This window comes from Sesamum indicum, linkage group LG3 (assembly GCF_000512975.1).
Source record: "Sesamum indicum cultivar Zhongzhi No. 13 linkage group LG3, S_indicum_v1.0, whole genome shotgun sequence".
In the NCBI taxonomy this organism is placed as follows: domain Eukaryota; kingdom Viridiplantae; phylum Streptophyta; class Magnoliopsida; order Lamiales; family Pedaliaceae; genus Sesamum; species Sesamum indicum.
The window spans coordinates 10889928-10913126 of record NC_026147.1 but is presented as its reverse complement, the minus strand read 5'-3'; the positions used below and the strand labels follow the sequence as shown (position 1 = coordinate 10913126).

Here is a 23199-nt window from a genome sequence, read left to right as displayed (position 1 = left end):
AACTAGGACGCCGCTTGCTTTGTTCAGAGCCTGGTGTTTGTATAGCTTCGTACGTTGTGGATTGGATGGAGCAAACCTCATCGATGGCGAATCAAGTTGTCGTCAACATCACTCAAGAACGAGGAGTTTTTGTTTAGAACCCTCACAAGGAGAGAAACGCACGACTTCGAGAGAACTTACTCGGCTTTAAATTCTTATGATTTGAGTTTCTAACTAAATTTTATCCTAACAACTCAAAAAAAGCGCCAATATAGAATTGTCACAATCCTGTCTAATGCATAAAGCTTAACCATCATCTAAATCTTTAATTATCAATGGCTTAAATTCATAAAATCCCTCTATATTTTAAAAAATTCTCTTCTATTTTAAAAATAGATTAAAAAAAAAAAAACCCTATCTATTTTCTTAAACGTAGCTCAATTGTCCCTCTCTGTTAAATCTAATTTTGTTATAAAATAACCATTATCGCTTACTTAATATATATTAATTCTTATTTTAATAGCTGTTGGATCTTCTTAGATTAAATACGTCAGATCTAATCAATTAATCTCAACGATCATATTTTTAAAATAATGAAAGGTTTGAATTCAATAAATTATTTAACTTATATTATATAAAAATAATTTAAAATTATTATTATTATATATAAAAAAATAACATTGTTAAGAAAATGAAAGGTCTGAAAAACGATGTCTTGGTTGCTACCATTATTTAGTTGATTCACTTCTTAACTCTCTTGATTCATATATAATTTAAATAAACGAAAATGTCGATTAAACATCAATGCTATTTCATGAATGCTCTATCTCAATCTCCGTCACTCAAACATGCAGAATTTTAATTGCATTCAATCTGTACCCGTTGCAATTGTAAATTCTCGGAAAATATCGCAGATAATCTTGTGACCAATTGTAGACTCAATAAAATACCTCCATCACCACTATAAAATGCCCCATAAAAACATTCAGTCCACATTATTTGAAACATCTTATCAATCTGAGCTTATCCTTATCCTGTCGAATGTTGAGTATTGGAAGTAGTCTAGCAAATTTAAGATTGATCCAGGCAGAAATTTTATTCCAACCGTGGATGTCATGTACAAAGATAAAGCACATATGTATGATAAACATTTTAACCAGTGGCATTCCAGCCCTATGTACAGGAGCCAGAGCATGCAAAGCAGCAATACTTTTGTCAAGTAACATAAATGGTTCGATAAACTACGACAAGTGGAGGATAGTTAGACTATTGACACAGGTTTAACTACTGTTCAAAATCCTACCGAAACTACTGTTCGTCCACCAAAGAGAAGCAAGTACCACACGATCTGCTTTTACAGGTAGAACCTGTTTAGAAACCTGTGCATAGACAGAAGGCAGAAGACTGGAGGGAGCTGGGTGCTTCACCTCGTCTCAGAGCGAAGTAAATAAGGCTTGGTTTAATCTGCTTAATAGAATACCAAAATTGTGGAGGGTGCTTCTATTCTAACTATTTACTAGAGGAATTGCTGGAGCCAGGAACAGCTAACTGCATCCTTCTCCAAGTCAGCTTTCAATTTGCTGATGTGTTGTAGCGCTTGCTTCAGATCCATCTTGTCCAGTGGCAACTCAGAGAAGTCCTTCAAGAACTGGCGAGCTCGTTCAGTGCCCCTATGTACATCATCAGGGTCCCAATTTCGCTTCCTTTTAGAACCCATCTGACATCACATACAACCAGAATTAATACAATCCATGAAAACAAATATCCAACCACAGAAAATTTTGGTTCAGACACTATCTATTTCTCGGGGAACCCTCACTACAAGAGACAATGCTAATAATGAATTGAGGAAGATGCAGCAGAAGTCTTTTGAATCCTCACCTCAAAGAAACCGGATATAACAATTCTCAATTGGTTTGTTTTTCGGCCTGTCCCATATACAAAGCAATTATTTCCCGAAGCAGGCACAAACTGAATTTTTAACCTAAAATGGTTTGATTTCCCTAAGTCAGGAAACTGCATTTGAACTAGGCATAAGGAGATATCTACTACTGCTGAAACCTCAATCAGAATAATTGAGTTAGAATCACAAGAACTAGAAATCTGATGGTGGGTCGGAGGAAATTATTGTATGGAACCAAAGTAGATTGCCAAAATAAATAGTTAGAACCCAGTGATCTGCATGTGGAAGTCATCTTTGGAACACAAGGGTCAACGAGAAAAACATGTGGAGATATATGATCCTATCCCTAAGAACTGATTTTTGACTGTGCAATGAGGACAACTAATCTGATTGGCAAATGACTGATATCACTTCTATGTAATTGTGAATAGCAACGAATGACAACTACTATTCATAGGACAAAGAGAGACCAAATATGATGTCCATTTTGGGTGAGTCATTGGAAAACCACAAAGCTGCATTAAATAGACTTTTGATGAAATCAAGACAAATGATATAGAAAAGTTTACTAGTATGAATATGGAAAACTAAGTGCGATGCAGAGAAGGTGCTAGATTTGTAGGAACCACCCCTTAAAACCGTACCTGTAAAACAATCTAGGCACACATTGCTGAAAGGAAAGCCCAAATTTCATCTCATGTGAATTACAAACTGACAGAAACATGAACTTTGTAAACATGGGACAAAAAGCCATTTGCAACTATCCTTTTTAAGTAGTTTAGCGTCATTGCACAAGTTACATTCAGTAAGCTTATAGGTGATCCTCTGATTATAGAGGATCTTAGTCCATCCTTATAAGTTGGTCATTCTTTCATTCACAATCGATGTGCAATGTAATACAATAACCCTTCTTCACAGTGCAATATCCATCCACCACATATTAGGATCCGAGGGGTGACTAGTACAAGTACAAGAGGCCGCTCCATATGTATCATTTTGACGGGGGGGTCTAGATATAGCTCCAACAGGAACTGCAATTGTTGCAGCCACCAGTTGAGGATATCACTTACCAAGCATCAGGTTGATTGATTAGGAGACAGGATATAACTTGAGTCAATTGGTGTATGATCTTCGCCATAATGTTGTATGAGCTCATCACTTCTTTAGTATTGAAGCTTACTGAAGATATCACTGATGTCTCAATCAACTATCTCGCTTTGTTGTCATCTTGAACAAATATTCAACATATTGGGTACTATTTTTCACAATATTTGCTCCTGTTCTCTAAATTATTTTCCCCCCATGCCAGAACTTCTACCCAAAATCATTCCAACTTATCATAAAAAATACTTGATAAAGCCGGCATATATAACAAAAAGTCCAAAATTTTTTGTTTTGAATTTTGATACACTAGTTATAGACTTGTAGGTAGAGTAATCTTCTTATAGCCACTATGTCAGCTACCTACTAGATTCCGATCAGCAAAGCACAGTAAAAACCAAGAATGCACTTTGCACCATGTGCTTTCAACTCAAACGTAACAGACATTGCCAAGGTTTTTTCCATACTATGAAAGTGATTAACAGAGAGGGGTGGTTGATGTCACATTTATTCTCTTCATCAGGCTTCCCTCTAAAATTTTTCATTGTCCCAGTAATGATAAACATTCGTCCTCTGTGAAGCACTGGAAATGATATAAATGCTGATAATACTTTTTTACTGAAATCAGAACTTTCTAGAGCCAAAGGATTATTTTATCGTCTACGCATGCACTTGGAATGATATAAATGCTAACAGTACCTTTTAACTGGAATCAGAACTTCCTAGAGCAAACAATTACTTGCTGCAAATATTAATGGTTAGCAAAAGACAGTACCTCTTTGGCATCAGGGGCCACAATTGTGATGGGTGAAAAATCTTCCAACTCAGAAGCCTTTGCTCGGGCAAGGGCAACAACATTTTCTGGAAAGTTAGCAAATTCAGCAACATGTATACCAAAACTTTGATCGCAGGCTCCGGGTTCAACCTGAAATAGAGTATGCACACACCAAATTAGCTTGCTGTTAATCGAACCAAAAATACTTATAGAAAAGGCTTGTTGAAACTCTAAATTCTGAGGAAAACAAATGGATCCATCCAAATAGTCAGCCTACAGTAAGATTGTGCTCAGTTTGGTGACATAAAAATAGTCTCCGCTAGGTGGAGAATTAGTAACAGTATAACATATAGATAATCTCACAGACTTCAGTTTTTCTTGGTTAATCATAGACCATTAGAGCAACATGACTACATGATTTCACTTTAAGTGGTATGCACATCACCCAGCTATTTGACTAGGTAATTAGACCTCAAAAACTGAGATGTATATCACCCTCAACACTCGGGATAAATCTTAGCTTCTTTTTAACAAGTGATAATAATCAGCACAACCAGCTTGGACATAACGCAGAAGGTGATATATATATACACAAAAATGAGAGAGAGCGAGAGAAAGAGAGAGACCTTGTAAAGCATGGTAAGCTTGCGAGTTGACGAGTCAACATGTGCACTCACATGATAATTCGCTACACCTATAAATTTCTTTGAAGATTGCTCATGAGCATTTTCATGAGCTAATGCAGTCAGCTCATGAAAGTGAGTAGCGAACAGTGTAGGTGCTTCTATCACTTCAACTATGTGCTCACAAATGGCCCATGCTAAGCCTGAATTGCAAGAAAGCAAAATTCTTAAACTAGACAAACATGTGAACAACAAAGAAACACCAAAGAAGCTCATCAAACACTTCAAGGTTGAGACAAACATACAAAAATAAAAGATAGAAGTAAGCTGTGTAGATCAACCAATTTGTACAAAAAGCTTCAAGGGGTCATGTATATTTCACATTCCAACTTCTATGGACAAGGGGATTATAGACTACTATGTTTGCTTTACATTGTAAGGCTACCTGCCAGATTTTCTAATATCCACAGAAACAAATGCTCAAATTGAGGCCAATCCACTAAAATGCTCTAAAGTTCCAGATCCTCCCATGGCCCAGAAGGAGGCAAAGCAAATGCAGTTGCTATTAATTTGCTTCTTAACTTTTATTAATATGTCGTAACAGTTTAGTTAATGCTTTCACATGCATGCAAATGAAATTAATGTACCTTCTATTAACAATTACAATTACTGGTCCTGCCATCTCACTTTGAGTATTGACTCTACCTAAGGGACTTACAACTTCACTTAATCATTTATTTCATGAAAAATTAAAGAAATCTGAAAAGGACATTGAAGGATCATCATAAGGGTATATTGAATTTACCTGCACCATATTCACCAATTCATTTTCTCAACATGTAAAACAAATTTGTGAAGGAACTTTACACGGAAAAAAGAAGTCTAAAGTCCACAAAAGTTTGAGCTTTGCTTTACGAAAACAAATACAAAACATACTAACTTGTGCTGTAGTATATATCTATCTTATGCTCAAATGTTGGAATGGGCAGGGCTGCTGTGTAATAAATCAAAACAATGTAGAAAAATTCGAGACTGACCAAATCCATCATACGTTGACGTGCCACGACCTAGCTCATCTATTATTATTAGCGACCTCTTAGTTGCTCCTTTCAAGATTGATGCAGTCTCAAGCATCTCTTGCATGAAAGTAGAAACTCCTCGTAGCTATATAAGAGAAACAAGGAGAAAAGCAACAAATTAGATGGGCATAAAGAGAAATCGCCACATTGTGCATCCTTCCCCCACAAAATATAGTATTGCTTCTACAAGAGAAAAGCGACATGCAGAAGGAAAAAATAAGTTGGGTCGCACAAGTGAGAGGAATGCCACTGCCATTTTCTTTCAGAACATGACAAAATAAAGATGTGGTAGCTTGAATTTTCCAATCATAAAGAAATACAGAAGTCAATTTTGCTCTCACTCAAGTTGCTCCTCTAAACTTGAGTACAAAGAGAAGAAACTATCCAGACATAAAACCAAATTTGGGCTGAGTGGAATTTCCCCATAGTAATTGTTCGACATTGGATCGGTATTTGAACTCATGATTTAATTGGAATCCATATTTGAGGCAGATTCCATTCTAATTTAGATGAAATATGATTCCTAATTGTATCATATTCTTCCTTGTGTTGGAAGAGACGCCTATGTATTACTAAAGTTTATCCTAATTGCATAAGGCAATAAATGAGTACTTTGTTTCTTCCCACACTGTCCTAAAATATCTCTCTACTCGTTTTCTCCGTACTTCCTTTCTCGAAATATCATCCAAAAACTTCATAGATTTGAATTGTATAAACAAGTGGGTTGCTCAATTAGTAATCCACTGAGCCAGACAAGGTTTATTCAAGATTGGTTTCAAAAATGGAGTAAGAAATGTCCATGATTCAACCAAAACAACGATTCTATGCGATCTTGATCCGAGCCGATCAACAAATTTCTGTTGCATATGGATATATTAAATTCACTCCAAACGTGCTTTTATGTGCCTACGTAACAAGTCCATGCATGTTTTCCTACAGTAATGAGTAAAGCTAGTTGCAAACAATGAACTCATAAAGAAATCTTTCACATATATGATTCCATATTATATATTAGGAAAATTATGTAGCAAACTTTCATAAGTATATAGATACGTAGATGTGACTAGCCTTTCTAGGTAATCCGTATATGTATGTAAAAATATGTATACATGGACACACATATATCATCACAACTTCATGACTCAATACCCGAATATGAAACTTGAAACTGTCAATTTCATCACTAATTTCTTTCCTCTATTATGAGTTCATGCTCCACCTTCACAGCTTAAAAGTCATTCAACTTCACCATGAATAGTTTCTATTGATGTATCCACTGTTATATGGAAGCCAACAAGTAAAGAAAAAAATTAAAAATAAAAAATGCTCCACATTCTTTAGTTTCCATAAAAGAATCACTCCAAAGAAATTAAAGCATATCTACATTGTTCTGAAAAGACTAAGTGTGCTTTGTCCCCACTTCCTCCCCCGGGAAACCCAAAACAATTGGTGAGCTTACTTCTGGGTTATGGGTGAATCAGGAAGAATAGCATGTATTATCATTTGAAAGTAGGCTTAATAACTTTTAAGAAATTGACCAACAGCAACAAGTTTAATTTCAAAAAGCCTGATTTCAACTAGATTTCAACTATTAAATGCTTACCTGGCAGTCACCAGCACCCACACGAGCAAAAATGCAATCACGAACAGAAATACTAGCATTATCGCACGGTATGAAGGAACCAACTTGTGCCATCAGAATGTTCACACCAACCTGCACAGAAACAAATGGATCTCTGTGAATTGTACAAAAAACTTCAGCTAAAAATAAGTTGTTTCTCATTGAACTATTCATTAAGAACCCTTGTAATACTTTCCATTGTTAACTTATACAAAGTTAGAACTGAGAGAGAATTGAACCATCTTTGTTATGAGCCTGAGAAAGCAAAATTTGATATTGGAGCGGAAGATGCCCCATGTACATACAAGCTACAAAATGGTATTTTCTTCACATATGTGAACTTGAAGCTATAAACCAAGTATAAGAATAAACCCTAAAAGTTAATCTGTAAACTAATTGTGGTTAATTGTATTATGTTTACAATTCAGTCAAGAAAAAGAAAATTCCAACTATATGATGTGCCTACCTGTCGTATGAACGTTGATTTTCCCCCCATGTTTGGTCCTGTAATAATCTGGAACCAACTTTTCCCCCTAACCTGTAAAGACCAACAAATGTAGAAATGACTCACTTCAATATTGGCTGCACAAGATAGATCATCCCACATTACAAGAGAACTTACCAGTTTACAATCATTCGGGATAAAGTTCACCCAATCTTGAGCTTCAACGCAAGGATGCCGACTCCCTTCCAAAATAATATCTCCCTCATCCTGAAATGCGCATTATCATGAAAAAGCACGTTCCTTTTTCTTGCAATGGGAATTAACAATTGATTAATCCGTACCAATGGAGTGATGAGTGGCCGTGTGTAAGGAGTTGGAGAGCTAGCAGCCACATCAGCAAAACTAAGTAAAACATCCAATTCTGAGAGCGACCAAGCTACTCCTTCAAACACCTGAATAAAGAAATAAAATATAACAACAACGATCATATTAATAATAACAATAAAGGTGAAAATAATCATCATTCTAATAATGAATGCACACTGGGAAAAAAGTTCAGATAGGTGTCCTGCAACATAGATACCTCGGAGAAAGTTGCAGCAGTTTGGACCACTCTAGCAACCAATTCTTTCTGGCAGTTCTTATATTCTTCAACTACCTTCTGGTAGTGCTCACTTAGTTTCTTAAGCTTTATGTTTGTGAATTTTACCCCATCCTTGCGAGTTTCAATAAGAATAAATTGGGTATTCAGCTTCTTCCGTACTTTTGGCTCCTCCTTTTTCGTAATCCTAAAGGCATATCCATGTTGTGTCCCTTTTTCTAATTTGAGAGCTTTATCAAGAGCCAGATCAAGATCATTAGCTGCTTTTCTGTGCAAATCATGAATCTGATGTTCCAGAGACTCTTGTTCATTTTTGAGAGCCAATAACTGTGAATCATATCCTGATGAAATCATGTACTCTCCATTTTCAAGTTGTTCAAGGTCTACAGAAGCTTCCACAAGACCAATGAACTTATTCAGATGGTTATCATCAGTCCAGTTTTCTAAAGGATCCAAATATCTTTCCTTGATCAATGAAGCAAATTGGCCATTGTACTGCTCCAGTGCGCTTTTGATAAAGGAAAGTCTGATGCTTGACTGCATTTCACAAAAAGAACCAGGAATTATATATGCTGAAATAATAAAGAAAACTATTATCTATATTTTAGGAGTTCAGAAAGTGTAATCGTGAACCACCAAGGTGCACTTTCCCCATTATAGCTCATAAATGATTCAGATAATTTTTTTACTCCATTTTAAGGTGTATATCAAGATCTAGAGGATACCTGATAAAGCTTAACAACATGCACAAGACTTGCTCTTTTCTTCTCGAGTGACCGCGTCAGTCGCTCCATATCTGAAATCCTTTTCAATTGCTGCCTTAGATCTTGGCGTAGTGCCCCATCCTCCACAAAAGCTTGTACCAAATCCAGTCTACAGTTTATTTCATTTACATCCAATAAAGGTTGTTTCAGCCACATGTGCAGTAAACGCTTGCCCATTCCTGCAGTACAGGTTCTATTCAAAAGACCAAATAAGCTGAAGTTTTTGTTAGCATCAGCTTTGCTCTCCATGACATTCAGTGCCCTCATGGCAGCAGAATCCAGTCTCATGTACCTAGCAAGATCGTATCTCTGGATTTTGTAGTTACCATAATTGCTCTCATCTGCAAGTAGGTCTGCATAACTCATTATACACCCCAAAGCCGCAGGTGCAAGTTCAAATGCAGCAAGGAGATCTCTTACTGGATCCATAGACCCTTTCACGAGCCTACCAAGATCTTGTACCAAATCCCTTCCTTTAAACTCAGCTTTCTTTCTTTCAGTTACCATTGCACCACACCTGGACAATGCATCATTTAGTGATCTATATTCACTAGATTTGGCAACCTCTACAGGCAAAAGGATTTCTTTGCAACCAAGTGCAACAAGAGCTGACTCCAAATTTGTGAAGTGGCTATCATCAGGAAATTCTGCCAATCCAAGCACCCTCTTAGTAAGGTCAACATAACTCAAGCCAACAGCACATCCATTTTCACGGAAATTTGCAATAAGAGCCACAATCACTGGAGAGTCTTGCATTTCGTTATTAGCAAACAGAATTTCTTCAAAACTGCCTAAATTTCCAGGGGTTGCACTCTTCACAAGTCTCCAATTTGCTCCAGTGCCCTCATACAATTCTAGAGTGTGATCAGCCCTCTCCAAAAGAACGTCTCGGGCCACTGTCTCAAACATGTTCTTACTCACACTAAGACTAGAAATGGCATCAGATCCACTTCCTATTTGGCATACAGCAGTTGTAGTGTGGTAATAGGTCTTTGCAATGAAAGTTGCATTCTCGCCATGCGTGGTATAATAGTCCTGGCAAAAAATTTCTAGAGCCACTTTAGTAATGAAACAAAAATGTGGCAAAAACAACATAACAGCATCTACTAAAAGCACCTGGTTTAACAGAAGCCACTAAAAGCACTGATTACGTAACAGAAGCTACTGAAGACACTGATCACGAAGAATGTTGAGTGTTCATGAACTTCCAGTTTTGCTGCTCGCCTAACGTCCTTATAATCTATTAACAAAAATTCCATTTGTAATATTTTAAATCTTGTAGATGTTTTAATATAATGTATATCTAGTTAAAATGTAACAAATATAAAAACAATGTTCTAAAAATTAGTCATTGGGTTGAAAAATAACCATCAGAGATGGCCTCCAACGATGAGCTATTAGCTCAATGGCGCCTGTGCATTGTTGTGCCTGGTCTGTGAGGGCTCTCATCAGCCACACAGATGGTTCAATAAGCTCATCAACGCCTCACCCTAAGATATGGATCACGCAAGAGACATCCGCATGACATATTCCTTCTGTTTGAACCATGGTTTGAAACCAATCTCTTCTCAAGAGGATAGATGGGCGATTTGGGTGAGATCCAATGTAGATCAAAAATTTTCAATTCACTCCTCGCGGCTTCTCTCTTCTTCATTATCCATACATCCCTTATCAGTGTAAGAACAACTATATTTCAAGCACATGTTTATGTTCAGAAAAAAAAAATTTCTTCTGAATTTTTCTGTTTTCAAGTTACAACTATCTATATCTATCATATTATTTAGTTCAAACTCTACTTCTAGTATTCTAGAATCTGAAATACAGAAAAGAGATATGTTTGCATAAGAAGTGCGGGGGAAACAAAGACTATGATGATTTCTAAGAAGGCAACAAACCCGCAACGGTTGTCCTACTGCTTCCCGAGCAAGGTCTCTCCTATTGTTATTCCTTAAAATGATGAACAAGAGGCAGATGTCCATATACCCAGATGACAAAACCAAAATACAAGAACAAAGGGTGCAAGTAATAATCCTCATGCAATTGGACTAGCGTACAAGTTATTGGCACTAAACCTACTGATACTAGTGCAATTCAGGCTATACCAATTTCTAAACTTGCTCCAAACGTAATGTACTTAATATAGTGATCACAGTATAAACTAATTCATTGATTTTATAATTAATATATATATGAGAAGAAAGTATATGTTATTGTTATTTTTTATCGGAACAAATTGTTTCAAGATTATAAGCATACATATACATCCATCACCATTCCAAACATCACAAGCACAAGTTATTAGTAAGAACTTCATAGACACCCCATTAGCACTATAGAAACCTCACAAACTACAAAAACACCTCTTAGCATTACGAAGATAAATCACATCATAATAGACTCAACATCTACTAAGAAAAACATACAAATTAACTTGTGTTGTGCACACTTGATATCATGAAATAAAGAAAGGAAAAAAAAAGCCTAGAAGGAGCATATTTTGCCAATCCAACTTAGAGTATAGGGATTCTAATGAAATCCTCCAAGTATTATCTCAAAATAGTGAATAAGGAACCTAACTATGTTTATTTGCAATTTCAACAATGAAGCCACTCCTTCAACTATATAAATATAAAAGTTTCACCCAGTCCAGTATTTAAACATTATTAATGTACCTAGGGACAAAATGTTCATTCAACAATTGATTATTTGATTTTCTCTTTTATTTTTGCAATCAAAGGTAAATTTGGTAATTTTGTATGGCTTCCATTTGGGTTTGCAAATAAAACATATTTGAAGGTGTCAAGCTATAATTTCCAAAATTCAATGGGCTAGAGCACAATTTGGCTATTTTGAAGGAAATATAGAAGTAATTAACCCTAAATTTAAACAGATAAATAAATAACTAAGAGAGGGTTATGGTTGGAACTTTCACATGCGCAGAACGTATACATCCATCTATAATCAAAAAGAATATTAGATATTGAGCACATAGGCGGGATGAAATGGAAGTAGTTAATGGGAGAAATAGATTATCACATTTGTCTCTTGTTACATTGTATATAGCATTGTTTCTTTTTGGATCCCATCAGGAAGGTTACTTGAAAGCATATGCATTATTGATTAATAGGTTATGCAACAGCCTATAACTAATTTCTGCATCTGCAAAATGAGTACAAGATAAATGAAACAAATATATTTATTAACTTGATGGAATTTGAGTGCAATATTTTATTGACTCCTCTCATACTTCTACTTTGCCAATTTGGGGACTTGAAAGTGTGTTTTGACCGTGGAAAAGATTCGAAACAACTTCAAGTTTAATGGATATATATTTAGGAATTTGAGTGGATTATGAGAAAGCACGGGTTTTAATCAACCCTCCACAGGTAATTTTGTGTGTCTATAGAATTTGATGTCTTGGAATTGCTCACCACTCAAAGTTGAACTTGAATTTGCAAGACTTGTGTAGTCTGCTCTTAGAGGCTTGGAATTCTGTCCTAAAGTTGTGGAACTTGAAGACTTACGAAGACCACCAAGCTCTTTAGTTGTTGAAGGATTTCTCTATCTTCAATTTGTGGAATCGGCAAGACCTAGGAAATGATCCTTGAGACTTGGCCGCCTTCTTCTCTTCAAGTTGTATTGACTCCACCGAGATACGGATGAGAGTTTTTTGTCATACTTAATTGCTAATGTGGTGCAATTTTTTATTAGCATGCAATATCTTAGAGCTCAATGCATAATTTAATCGCCTTTAAATACTTTAACCTCATGCACATAATATTTTATTTGATCTTGGAGTTCATTTGACAGATCCCAAAATGCAAATAATCATAAAATCAATCCAAAGAGCTGGTAGTTCAATGGAATTGCACAATTCCAATTCAAGTTGACGAGGGACAGGGGCGATGAAAGAACTAAATTAGCTCCAAAGGCCTTCCATTGCTTTTGCAAGAGAGGACTATAAAAGTGATTAACACTTTCTTTTTTGTCTACTTCTGGAAAAGAGCTGATTCAATAGATGCAACAAAGAATGACTACACACCCAAAGTTATTACTGAGATATTGAGGGGAAAAAGAAGTAAGAGTGACAGGCAAGTTGAAAAGGTATGCTTGTAATTGTAGTAATGATGATGCCACAATTATTCCAAGTAAATTTCAAATAAAAACTTCAAAAAGTTCATCTTTGAAGATCAAGAATCATTACAACTTCTAAGTCTTTATCTAAATTACTTAAGATAATTAATATTTCAGTGCCTGTAGTCCGTCAGACTAATTTCACTAGCCTGTAAAAATGGATTTCCGATTTCATATTCTTAGCTTGCCATGAAAAACTATGCCATGCTCAAAGAAATGCAGCGCACGATTCAGAAATGCAGGACAGAAGGGGCACTAACCCGACGGTCGAAGAATCGAATGGCTCTAGGGTCCTGCAAACAGATATGAAAGGTGTTGCCCACCACTTTTAACAATATCACCAAATGACAAACAAACACCAGATTACACTTTCAAAAACCTTAAATATTGCTTACATTGGGTAGGCTTTTGAAAAATGAGAGAAACCCTTGAGCTTGTCTGGCATCTACCGCATATTAATTGCAAATCAATACTGATATCAAAACAAAACAAGAAAACTGACAGTCTGTAAAAACGAAATTGAAAAGTAGGGTTTGCTTGTGGGGTTTATAATTATTTTTTTATTTTTTTAAATTATAATTATATGTATTATAAATATGTTTTAATAGTATTAAATTCTACTTATTATAAATTAAAATAATTATATATTAATAAGCTTAGTTTGACTAGTTGATTAGAAGGGGTATTTTAGTCTTGTGTTTAAAAAAATAGGCTCAAATTGACCAGGGGGCGGTGTGACTATTTATTCGTAACATGAGGGTGATTTTTTATATTAAAAATTTCATAAGGGGATTGTTGATATTTTTATATATCACAAGGGGTCAAAATGGATTTAACCCATTGTTTATTTGCTAGCCTTTATTTCACTCGTGTTTTCGACCCAAGCCCGATAAAATCACTGTTCAAACTCCATAAGTTATTCCTCACTTTTTTTCAAGATGATTTATAAACCATTTAGTAATCATGGGAACAGACCGAAATCCTCCTCATTTTGAAGATAAATTTACGGAACTAACCTCCTTTCATTCATTACTTTTCTACATGAGAATTGTATGTAGCTGGTCATATTTACATCTCCCAAACATTGAAGAAGAGGAACTAAGATGAGTGTTTCGTTCAAAGTCCTCATTTCGTTTTATGGTGTTTTTTCCTCATTAGTCGTTATAGTATTCATACATCCCAATTTATTTTAGCTTTTAATAGAAACAAAAACCCCGATCTGCTTCTTTCTTCAAATTTTGGTGCTGATTTTGTTTGGATTTTGTTGTTTTGCACAGATCGTGATGGAGGTGACCACGTAGGCAACATAGTTGGCTGAAATGTTGCTTTACTCATTTTTAGTTGATGGGCTAGTTTATTCTTTTTTAAAATTGTAGTCGTTGTTATGAACATTTTTGTTTTAATTTTTGTTATTTATACAATATACATTATTATGTTTTTTAGCATAATATAATGTTTTGTGTTAGGATGGGATTATTGTTATATATTTATATTTATTGTTCAATACTATTTATATTTATTTTTCGTCGCATCTTGAACATTATTATTTTGTTTATTATTTTATTTGTTGGAATCATAATATATTCGTGTATGGTTTTTTTTTTTTCTAAAATTTTACATTCACAACTGTCGAGATACTTATTTTTTAAAATACTATGTTTTGTGTTAGGATGCAATTCGAAGAGAAATTAGAGATTTATGTTGTCATTCAAGACTTTTTGGTTGATGCATTTCGGATGTTAATGTTATTTTATCAATTATATCGTTTTGGAAGGTCACAATTAAAATGTTGACGTGCAAGGAGAACATTAACATATAGCCTTCAAAACAAAACATCCACACAATTCATCTTATACGGAGGCTTGTTGAATTTAGTGATAGGGCATGCACTGGAAACTTAAGAATGAGTAGGAATGCATTTGGGAGGTTGTGTTTTATATTGCAAAACCAAGAAGGATTGCAAGATTCCAAACACGTACCATTAAGTTCACAAGTAGCCATGTTTTTTTAGTGTTTTAGCACATCATAAGAAAAATCGTATCGTAAAATACGACTTCACACTCTCTAGACGAACTATTAGTAAGCATTTTCATCGTGTGCTTAACATTGTTTGAGACTCCACTCCTTATTGCTCCCCAATCCTACACCAATGCCACCAGAAAACACCAGTGCAAGATGAAGGTGGTTTAAGGTAAGTTTATTACTCTAGTTTTGAGTTTTTGTTTAACTGCACCTTGGAGATATGTTATAATTGTAGTTTCCTTATGAAAAATGTTGCAGGGTTGTTTAGGAGCTTTGGATGACACGTACATTGATGTTCATGTTCATGCAGAAGAGACAGCTAGATATAGAACGCGTAAAGGATCAATTTCTGTTAATGTTCTTGGCGTGTGTGATAGAGATATGAATTTCATATACGTTCTAGCAGGATGGGAAGGTAGTGCTGCTGATGGTAGAGTTTTGCTAGATGTAATTACCGGTCCAACTAACTTTAAAATACCTGAGGTATGAAACTCGTACCACTTGTAATATTTTCTGTAACATAATTCAATGTTGAGTAATGTTGACTTCATTATTGAATGCGTTTGTAGGCAATTATTATTTGGTTGACAGTGGATACAACAATGGTGAAGGATTTTTGTCACCATACTGAGGGGTTCATTATCATCTCAAAGAATGGGAATAAGGAAACAACACGCAATAAAATCATGAAGAGTTTCTCAATATGAAGCATACATTTGCTCGTAATGTGATCGAACGTACATTTGGTCTACTGAAAGCTCGGTGGGCAATATTAAGATCCCCATCATTCCACTCCATCGAAACCAAAATTGCATAATCATAGTTTGTTGTCTTCTACACAATTTCATACGTCAAGAGATGTTTTTTGATCCAATAGAAACAATGGTCAATGAGTCTATGACTCTTAGATGACGCTGACAAAACCGAATACATTGACACTGTAGAGACAAACTAAGTGTGGAATTCGTGGAGGGACGAAATTGCCAAGTCAATGTACAATGAATGGCGTGGACACTCCTGATATGTTATTTGTTGCTTTTACGTTGCACGACTTAGACTTGAACATGAATTGTCATTTATGTGCTTACTTTGTGAAAACAATGTGTGATGGAGTACTTGTTTTATAATGATGTCTTAATAAATGTGTTGTTTCTTGATTTACGAATAATGATCTAACTTTTTTGTGTATGAACCTTAGACTATGTAACCGTATATAGTTTAATGAGTTTATGTGTTCTCCTACTTTCTTAGTTACTCATGGAGGATGATGGAAGCAAAGGAGTTCATCCACGAGGGGTTAAACGGGAGAAAACTTTCACGCCGTATGTGGTCCACATCGGAGGAAAAAGCATTGCTCGAATATTTAAGGGAGATTGAACGTACAAGATGGAAGTTTGACAATGGCTTTCGGATAGGTTACTTCGGTGTCTTGGAACAATTGTTAAATAGGACTTGTCTGAATAGTGGATTAAAAGCTGATCCACATATAAGTTCGAAGATTCACATGAGGAAGAAGACATAATGTTGTATCAATGATATGATGGGCCGTAGTGATTTTAGTTGGAATGAGACCACCAACAATATTGACACAAAGGATGACGTTTTTGACAACTTCCTAAGGTAATTACATGTTGTCTTAAAGTTATATTGTCTATTAAATATGCACAATTCTATTTTTTTAACACACAGAATCATATTACGGATTGATCCCTTCGCTAAGATGTTGCAGTACAAATTATTCCAATATTATGCACATTGGTGTGAGGTGTTTGGAAAAGATAGGGAAACAAGTGAACATGGTTTAGATCCTATTGTTGCACGACGAAATCCTAGCAACACCGGCACCAAATGAGCGGTGTGAAATCAGAAGTAAACATAGCCTAAAAGGAATAATTTCACCATCCTCAATTATATGGGAAAACTATTGTTTAAATGTTAAAAAAATTACGAAAAAGGCGTAGGCAGAGCCTTAATTTTACATGATTTTTTAAAATATATATATATAAATATCTTCTCAGTATCGGGATTCCAAATCCTGGTTTTGATACAAATTAATTTTTTAATATAAAGCATGCATGTCTCTAAACAATGTGACACATGCATGATTTCTCTATCAGAATCAGGATTTAAAATCTCAATTCTGACATAAAAATTTAAATGACAAAAAAGGTTAAAATGCATACCCTCCCCCCTGTGTTTTAGAAAAAGGCGAAAAAGCCCTCTTTATTTTGTTAAACATAACTCAACCGCCCATCTCCGTTAAATCTAACTAACAACATTGGTTTTTTTATAAGATGATCATTATACCCTTACTTAATATATATTATTTCTTATTTTAATGATCGTTGAATCTTCTTTAATTAAATAATAATCCTTATATCTAACCAATTAATTTCAACCGTTAAATTTAAAAAAATAGAAGGTATGGATACAATAAATTATTTAACTTATACTATATATAACTTAAAATTATAAAAGAATATTATTATTATTATTATCTACAAAAAAACCAAAAGAAAAACCCTAACTAACCCCCCACCCCCACCACCCGCTGCTTACCGCCTCCCCAATCACCACCACCCCAACCCTCCTCCCTCCTCCCTCCTCCCTCCTCCCTCCGCGCTACCACTACCCCCGCCGTCCCCCTCAAATTGGGGGGTGGCGATGCCGGCCCACAAATGGCATCGTTCCCAAATCTGGACGATGTCGCCCAGATAAAGAAACAGGTGAAGGCGACACCATCACCCATGGTCTGGGCTACGTCGACATTACCTTGCTGTGTGGGGGCGGCGACCGTCACCGTCGCCCCCAATTTTTTTTTAATTTTTTAAAATTAATTTAATTATATTAATTAAATATATTTTAGTTAATTAAGAATAATTTGAAATAATCATAATAATTAAATATACATTTTTAGTAAATTAAAAATATTTTTAAATAATTATAATAATTATTATATTTAAATTAATTTACATATATAATTAATTAAGGATAATTTTAGATAATTAAAATAATTATTCTACTTGAACTAATTTAAATATCAATTTTAGTTAATTAAAAATAATTTTAAATATATAGTTGATTAAGGATAATTTTAGATAATTTTTTTTAATTTCTAAATTTTGAATTTTTGACTATACATTAATTATTAAAAATAATTGATTGAAATATTTTTAAATATAATTAAAGGAAAGTTTTAAATTTCAATTTTAATAATTATATAAATTATTTAAATCTAACATAATTTATTTAAATATTTTTAACTAAATAATAATTAAATTATTATTATTATATAATTTTACAATTATTAATATTTATATTAGTTAATATATTTTAAATTTGAAAAATAAATTTACTATATTAATTTTTATACTGGTATTTTAATTTAATATTTCAATTTAAAATATAAAACTTCAAAAGTTTATATAATTATTTTCATATGTTTAAGTAAATATATTTTAGTAATATTTTATTTTTTAGATAGATGAAAATGAATAAAAGAAAATCACTCAAACGAGTAAAAAAATGTATATGTGAAAATATATAAAATTCATGAGGGTATTTTTGTCAAAATACCAAAATATAAGGTAAAAAAACAGTTAAAAACGCCCCCTAACGGCACAATGTATATGTCAAAATATATAAAATCCATGAGGGTATTTTTGTCAAAAATACCATAAAATAAGGTAAAAAAACAGTTAAAAACACCTCGTAACGGCACAAGGAGTGCGTGCAATACACCTTCCATTAAGTACAAATGGAATCGGTGTTTTTTGCTAAGTTTTACAAAACACAGAGGCGGTTTTAGCCTATTTCGAAAATAAAGAGGGGTTCTTAGCTATTTCAACAAAACACATGGGAGTAAACTTGACATGCACGTTTTCAGTTGCAAAAGTTGTATGCATACAGTAAATCTGGTATTTGAAACACCAACATTCCTTCTATAAATTGCTCATGGATAGTAGAAGGACCAAAAACACTGCTAGAAAAAAATTGGTGTAAAAATTGTTGTGTTGAAACAAAGTTCTTAGGAAAAAAATTTAATAAGCAGTTGAAACGAAACATTGTTATTCAGAGTAGAATTATGGCTAATTTTAATCCACCTGGTACTAGTGTATTATACGGGCAGTCAACTCATCGATCTGAAAATATGCTTGTAGGTCAAAACACAAGCTTAAATGTACGGCTTGCTGATATTTCTTTTTTTTTTTTTTTTGTTCTTCAACTTATTCCATGTCACATTCGTGTTTTACAAGTGTTGTAGAATATGGATTTCTTAGGGGTTATCCAGTGTGTTCATATTGAATTGACCAACATCTTATTACTGCTTTAGTGGAAAAATGGAGACCCGAAATCCATACTTTTCATTTTTCGATTGGTGAGGCGATGGTGACACTTCAGGACATCGCCATCATTTGAGCTCTTCGATTGAAGGCAATCTTATTACTGGAGTAGATACAAAGTGGAGTACTCAACAGTGACAAGATTATTGCCATCAATTTTTGGGATTCCAACAGGATGAGAGGGCTTTTAAACATTCGCGAATAAGGCTCCTTGTCTTGCATGACTGGTTGCTAAGGAATCCATGTGACAAACAACCCTTTCGAGGAGGTGTTGCAGGAGGCACGAATATGTACTTTGTGAATTCTTGGTGGCTTGACGACTCATTACTATTACTTCCAAGCACATCCAATATAACTGGAATGATGACTTCATCATTATCTTTAGCATTATTATCATTTTGACCATTTTGATCATTTTTAACCTCGTCTGGTTTTGAGTCAATTGGATCATTATTTAATAAACTATCTGCTTCTAGCTCAAAACACTCATCGTCTTATTGGTGGAATGTAGGTGGACTAGCATAATCTTCGTTAATCCCAACCTTGCCCATTGCTTGAGTTACTGCTAGCAAACTGCGTGAATCTTCTATTAAGATAGACATATATGTTCTTCAATCACCAACAAATGGGTCATCTGCTACAATATTTTCATAAACTTTCTCCATTTCAACCAAAATTTGAACAGACCCATGTCCACTCACCGGAGAGAAAAAAATTGGACATCTTCATCTGTATTAATAGGTAACACCATCTCCAGTCTTCTATCACCATTTATTTAAAGGCAAAATTGCAAAATTAGTCCTGTATATTAGGGGGGGTGGCAAAATTGGTCCCCTAGCTATGAGACTGGCAATTTTAGTCCTTTATGTTTAAAATTTATAGCAATTTTGGTCCTTCTGGCCAAAAGTGATCGGAAATTGACAAATAAAATTGGGGATTAGGGTTTCGGTGACAAATGGACATTACTACACAGGTAGCATCCTACGTGGATGCTGACGTGATAAAAAAAAGGTTAACCATCACCCACTACCACCAAGCCGGTCGCTGGAATTTTTTTTCCGGCGCGTCTCCGGCCACGCGTACCACCACTAAACTCGCCATCCTACGCTGATTCCAACCCTATAGCATGTGTTTCAATCAGAGTTCAAACATGTCCCCAATTGTTGATTATAGTCTTATCCTAAAATCTAGATTTATTTTCTTTCTATTCTCGATTCACCGTCGTCCGACCTACCCACTGTTCAAGACCACCACCAATCAACTCCCCATCCTCCGGCGAGTTGATTGCACCCAAGCCCATCCATTTTCATCAACTATTCGGTCGGTTCTCTTCATTTTTATTTTTGTCACTTTTTCATCGCGCCCACCATTGATTTTTCCGTCATATCTCCGTCACTAGCGATTATCTGGTTGGCGGACCAACACCTTTGTGTTCGCTCCCCATGGTGCACACATCCCTCCGATCAGTTTCCGTCAACGTTACATCCACGACTTCTCCTTAATGTTTTATTTTAGTGGCAATTTTAGTCCTATATGTTTTAATTTAGTAACAATTTTGGTCCTGACCAAAATTACCAGTCAGCAGCCATGTAAGATGTCACGTGTTTAAGTAGAGACCAGTTGGCAACCGAAACCCTAAGCCCTAATTTTTCCGGCTAATTTTTGGGTAATTTTGGCCGGAAGGACCAAAATTGCCACTAAATGAAAACATATAAGACTAAAATTGCCAGTTCAGTAGTTGCAGGATTAATTTTGCCACCCCCCTATACTTACAGGACTAATTTTGCAATTTTGCCTTTATTTAAAATATATTACGAAGGTTAAGTTTTTCACACAAAATTGACCCCAATTCTACAAATATCGTACTACGACATATTCTCAAAAAATCAACTTAAGGGCGATCAGAACTTACACAATCATGTAAACCAATTCGTTGACCTCCAAATATATAAAATAAACAATATTGTTTTATTGCTCCATATCTGTACAATAAAATAAAATATACATAAAAATTTAAGCTAATGACAATATTTTTACGAAAACAATGAAATGCAATAGATAAGAAAACTGTAATCAGTAAAAGCTACTTATTATACTAGTTTTGACACAAAATATTATACGTCGGACGGAAAAGGTTTTCACACTGCAACAACTGCGAAGTTTTTTTAAGAATGCAAAATGTCAAGTTTCCAAAGGAAGAATGAAACTTTTTATTAATGGATTATTTGTTAAGCAGGAACAAACTTCAAAGGTATTGGATGAAATTTTCCAAATCAGAGGAGGCTACGCATAATTACACAAAACCTTAGGAGATGACGGTGTAATTATAAACTAAACTACCCTTATAACGGTGAAAATATAACTCCTCATATGCATTAACGCGTGTAGATGTATGTAATTTGGTTATAGAAAATATTTATTTGACCTGCAATAAATCAATAATAAGTCAATCGGAGGTAAACATAGATTTTTTTTTTTTAAATTTTTTGTTAATATCAGCAATTCGGTGAATTTTGATTAACGGAAGGTTAGACTGAAGCAAAACTCAGGAGTACTAAATATAATTTTTTAAACTGTAAAGAGTTTATTTATAATTACATTAAACTTTAAAAAAGGGAAGCGTAATTATCCCAAAAAATATGTGGACTCTAGTACGTTTTGCATATTGGCTTAGCAACTTCTTGCAAACGCTCGGGTTTGTTGCTGGCTAGCATGCCTCGAACGTGGGGCATGACAATGCTAAAATTGAGTCTTTTATTTTGCATTTTCATAAAAATATAAATAATTTTATTTTTAAATATATTTATTTAAAACTAAAAATATATATATATTTTTAATTTTATAATTTAAATTAAATTAAATCACATATAAAGATTAATACACTAAATTTATTTTTCAAAGTTTAATATATGTACAACTGAATATTAATTAATTATAAAAATCATACATTATTAACTAGATTAAATATTATATTTTTTTAAAAAATGAATTACTTTAAATTTAATTAATTTAATATTTAAAATTAAAATTAAGAACAAAAAAAATAAAAATATGGGACTTGGGTAAGGGTGGGGTTTAATTTAATTTAATATTTTTAAACAATAATTTCATTTTTGTAATGTATATTCATTATCAATTAAATCTAAGTCCTTGAAGTTTTTTTTTTTTTTATATATAAATTTAAGATTTGACGGTTGAAATTAATTGATAAGATCGGCTCTTATCTATATCCATACTATATAAAAAGAAAATATATTTTTCTCTCGCAAATGGGGTTATGATACCAGAACACTAATTTTATTGTTATGTCAATAATACTCATAAGTTGATTTTCTTTTTCTTTTTTCTTTCTTGCTTTCTTTCTTTTTTTTCTTCCTTTTTTAGAAATATGAACAGTTGGTTTATATATATATATATTTTATTCATAATATATTTTAAAATATAAAATATTATTTATTATATGAATGCAAGGATGGCGTGCCATGACGGCTAGTATAATAAAGAAAGGATAAATACAATTATCTCTCATGAGGTTTGGTAATTAAAAAGGGTAAACATCAAGGGACATAGATAATTTTTCAAACAACGAGAGAGTATTCGTAATTATGCCAAATCTTAGAATGAATTGGTATAATTTTATCCTATAAAAAATATAACGATCTAGTCGAATAAAAAATAATATATAATAGATAAAGTTACGACGGTGATTTGATAAAAAGATTAATATCGTTGGTTAAGTTAAGAGCGATGATAAGTAAATTATATTTAAGAAAATAGTGAGGAACTTTTTGCTGATTTTTGAAATCATA

The 23199-nt window shown here is 34.0% G+C and overlaps 1 protein-coding gene across 1 annotated transcript; it reads right to left on the bottom strand.

Annotated features, from left to right (window-relative positions):
• LOC105158113 (DNA mismatch repair protein MSH2-like) lies at window positions 1057–15026 on the bottom strand. The gene is made up of 13 exons (XM_011074750.2): window positions 15005–15026; window positions 13421–13470; window positions 13286–13318; window positions 8853–9926; window positions 8110–8664; window positions 7868–7978; window positions 7704–7793; window positions 7548–7619; window positions 7064–7174; window positions 5419–5545; window positions 4385–4584; window positions 3759–3908; window positions 1057–1696 (listed from the first exon to the last, which is right to left on the bottom strand). Exons 1-13 carry the CDS (start codon window positions 15024–15026, stop codon window positions 1496–1498), a joined length of 2796 nt encoding a protein of 931 aa, XP_011073052.1. The 3' UTR covers window positions 1057–1495.

Bases quoted from the DNA above. Each gene is read 5' to 3' on its own strand.
- LOC105158113 (XM_011074750.2), bottom strand. From the start codon at position 15,026: ATGGCTACTTGTGAACTTAATG. The intron at 13,319-13,420 runs GTAAGCAATATT...ATCTGTTTGCAG, and splicing joins TTTTCAAAAGCCTACCCAAT to GACCCTAGAGCCATTCGATT. The intron at 3,909-4,384 runs GTCTCTCTCTTT...ACTCTATTTCAG, and splicing joins AGCTTACCATGCTTTACAAG to GTTGAACCCGGAGCCTGCGA.